Source organism: Copadichromis virginalis, linkage group LG15 (assembly GCF_057382275.1).
Source record: "Copadichromis virginalis isolate Kocher_CV1m ecotype Utaka linkage group LG15, C_Virginalis_male_GT1.1, whole genome shotgun sequence".
NCBI lineage: Eukaryota > Metazoa > Chordata > Actinopteri > Cichliformes > Cichlidae > Copadichromis > Copadichromis virginalis.
The window spans coordinates 30,087,559-30,089,472 of record NC_140632.1 but is presented as its reverse complement, the minus strand read 5'-3'; the positions used below and the strand labels follow the sequence as shown (position 1 = coordinate 30,089,472).

Genomic DNA, 1,914 nt, shown 5'->3' with positions numbered 1-1,914 from the left:
TTGTCACGAACGTCGCACTTGCTTACGTCACTGTCATGAGACATTCTCGCAAAAAAAAAATCACGGTTTTAGTAACGCAGTAACGCAGCGTTCCTACGGGAAAGTAATGGTAATCTAATTACCGTTTTTGCAATAGTAATCCCTTACTTTGCTCGTTGCTTGAAAAAAGTAATCGGATTACAGTAACGCGTTACTGCCCATCTCTGATGGTGATAAAGGAAATAGCATACAAAAAAGCGGGTCTACTCTGTGACATCATTGAGGTGCAGATGACATCAAAGGAATTCCACATGACAGACCTTCAAAACCCCTTAAATAGAGGTTGTAACCTCAACTCTTTTCATTGTTGTTTTTCAGTTCGGAGCTTATAGTTGCAATTCTCACACGTCTTGACAAAAGGTATTTAAAAGTCCCTGAAGTCATTGCTGTGATATCATGCTTGGGTTATCAAAGAAATACTCTTCATCTTGGATGAAGACCATCATTAGAATGATGAAGGCTTTGAGCCTAAAAGATGATCCAACCCAACAGCCAGTGTCTACAAGCCAAGTACGGAGCAGTTTCTCCACTGGAGTGCAAAGTCCACCCAGTGTGATGAAACTATCATTGGTTGATCAATCTGCTTTAACTAGCAACAAACTTGCATCAAAAAGAAAGCGATCTGAAGTTGAGGATCGACTTGATGACAAAAGAAGCTTCTCCACAGCAAAGAAGCAACGGCGTTTCTCTAAAGAGAGACCCCGCAGTCACACTGAAATGAGCAAGACACAGAAGAGGGTACCTAACATATGGATCATCGGCTCAAGTTACATAAAGCGAGGAGAATGGGCAGCACGCCACGTGTTTGGAGAAAACTTTGGACTTGACGCCAATGTTCATTGGTTTGGAAAAACAGGGATGCGCTGGGATGGCGTCCTTCTTCGTTTTGATGCAGAGTTGATGTCCAGAAAGAGTCCACCTGATATTTTGGTCATTCATGCAGGCGGGAACGACTTGGGACTCGTATCCGCCCAGGAACTTTCCTCTGCAATGACTAAAGACTTGACTGAACTGCATGCAAGGATCCCCTGTATGACAATCCTATATTCCTGCATCAACAAACGCCAAGTGCGGAGGTACAGAAATCCAAAGTACATGATGGACATGGGCGAAAAAACTGTAAACTCAATCATGAGAAAGGCAGTTCATTCCTTTGGAGGCTTCATCATTGAACATCCCTCCCTGAGATATTATGACGAAACCCTATTTGGACAGGACGGAATTCACTTCAACAAGAAGGGAAATGAAGTGTTTCTGACCAACATCCGCTGTGCCATCGAGAAGATCCTTTAGAACCTGTCTCACAGAAAATAGACTTGAGAAAACGCACGACCTCTGGCAAGCCCAACCTACCATCTGACATCAGGAGCTCTATCAAAACTGTCTTTATTTGATTACTTTAATGTAGTCAAATAAAAAGGAGTACAAATCTGAACACTTAAAGTAAACTTCATTAAAATAAAACGATAAATACAAGCTGAATAGTTCAATGTCTTGGCTTCGTTTTAAAGTTTTAATGGTGGCTCTATGTGAATGTATGTTGATATACAGGGTGGGCTATTTATATGGATACACCGTAATAAAATGGGAACGGTTGGTGATGTTAAAGTCCTGTTTGTGGCACATTAGTATATGTGAGGGGGCAAACTCCTCAAGATAACTCCAGGCCTGCATCATCAAACTTCATATAAATATGTTGTCATGTCTTTCGAAGAACTGAAACAAACTTAGTCTGAACAGAAATCCTTACTAGCTTTGCGAGAGCAAAACATTACTGATCTACTGAACCCTCCATCATCACTGGCTTAAATATTTAAGCTTAAGAGAAGGCCCAGATATGTGCACGTAATAAACAATACAACAGAATGTAGGCAG

At 41.3% G+C, this 1,914-nt stretch overlaps 1 protein-coding gene across 1 annotated transcript; it reads left to right on the top strand.

Moving 5' to 3' along the window:
* The first annotated feature begins 492 nt into the window (after positions 1 to 492).
* LOC146692708 (uncharacterized) lies at positions 493 to 1,332 on the top strand. Its single transcript, XM_085433503.1, has one exon. It carries the CDS (start codon positions 493 to 495, stop codon positions 1,330 to 1,332), a length of 840 nt encoding a protein of 279 aa, XP_085289629.1.
* Positions 1,333 to 1,914: the final 582 nt, after the last annotated feature.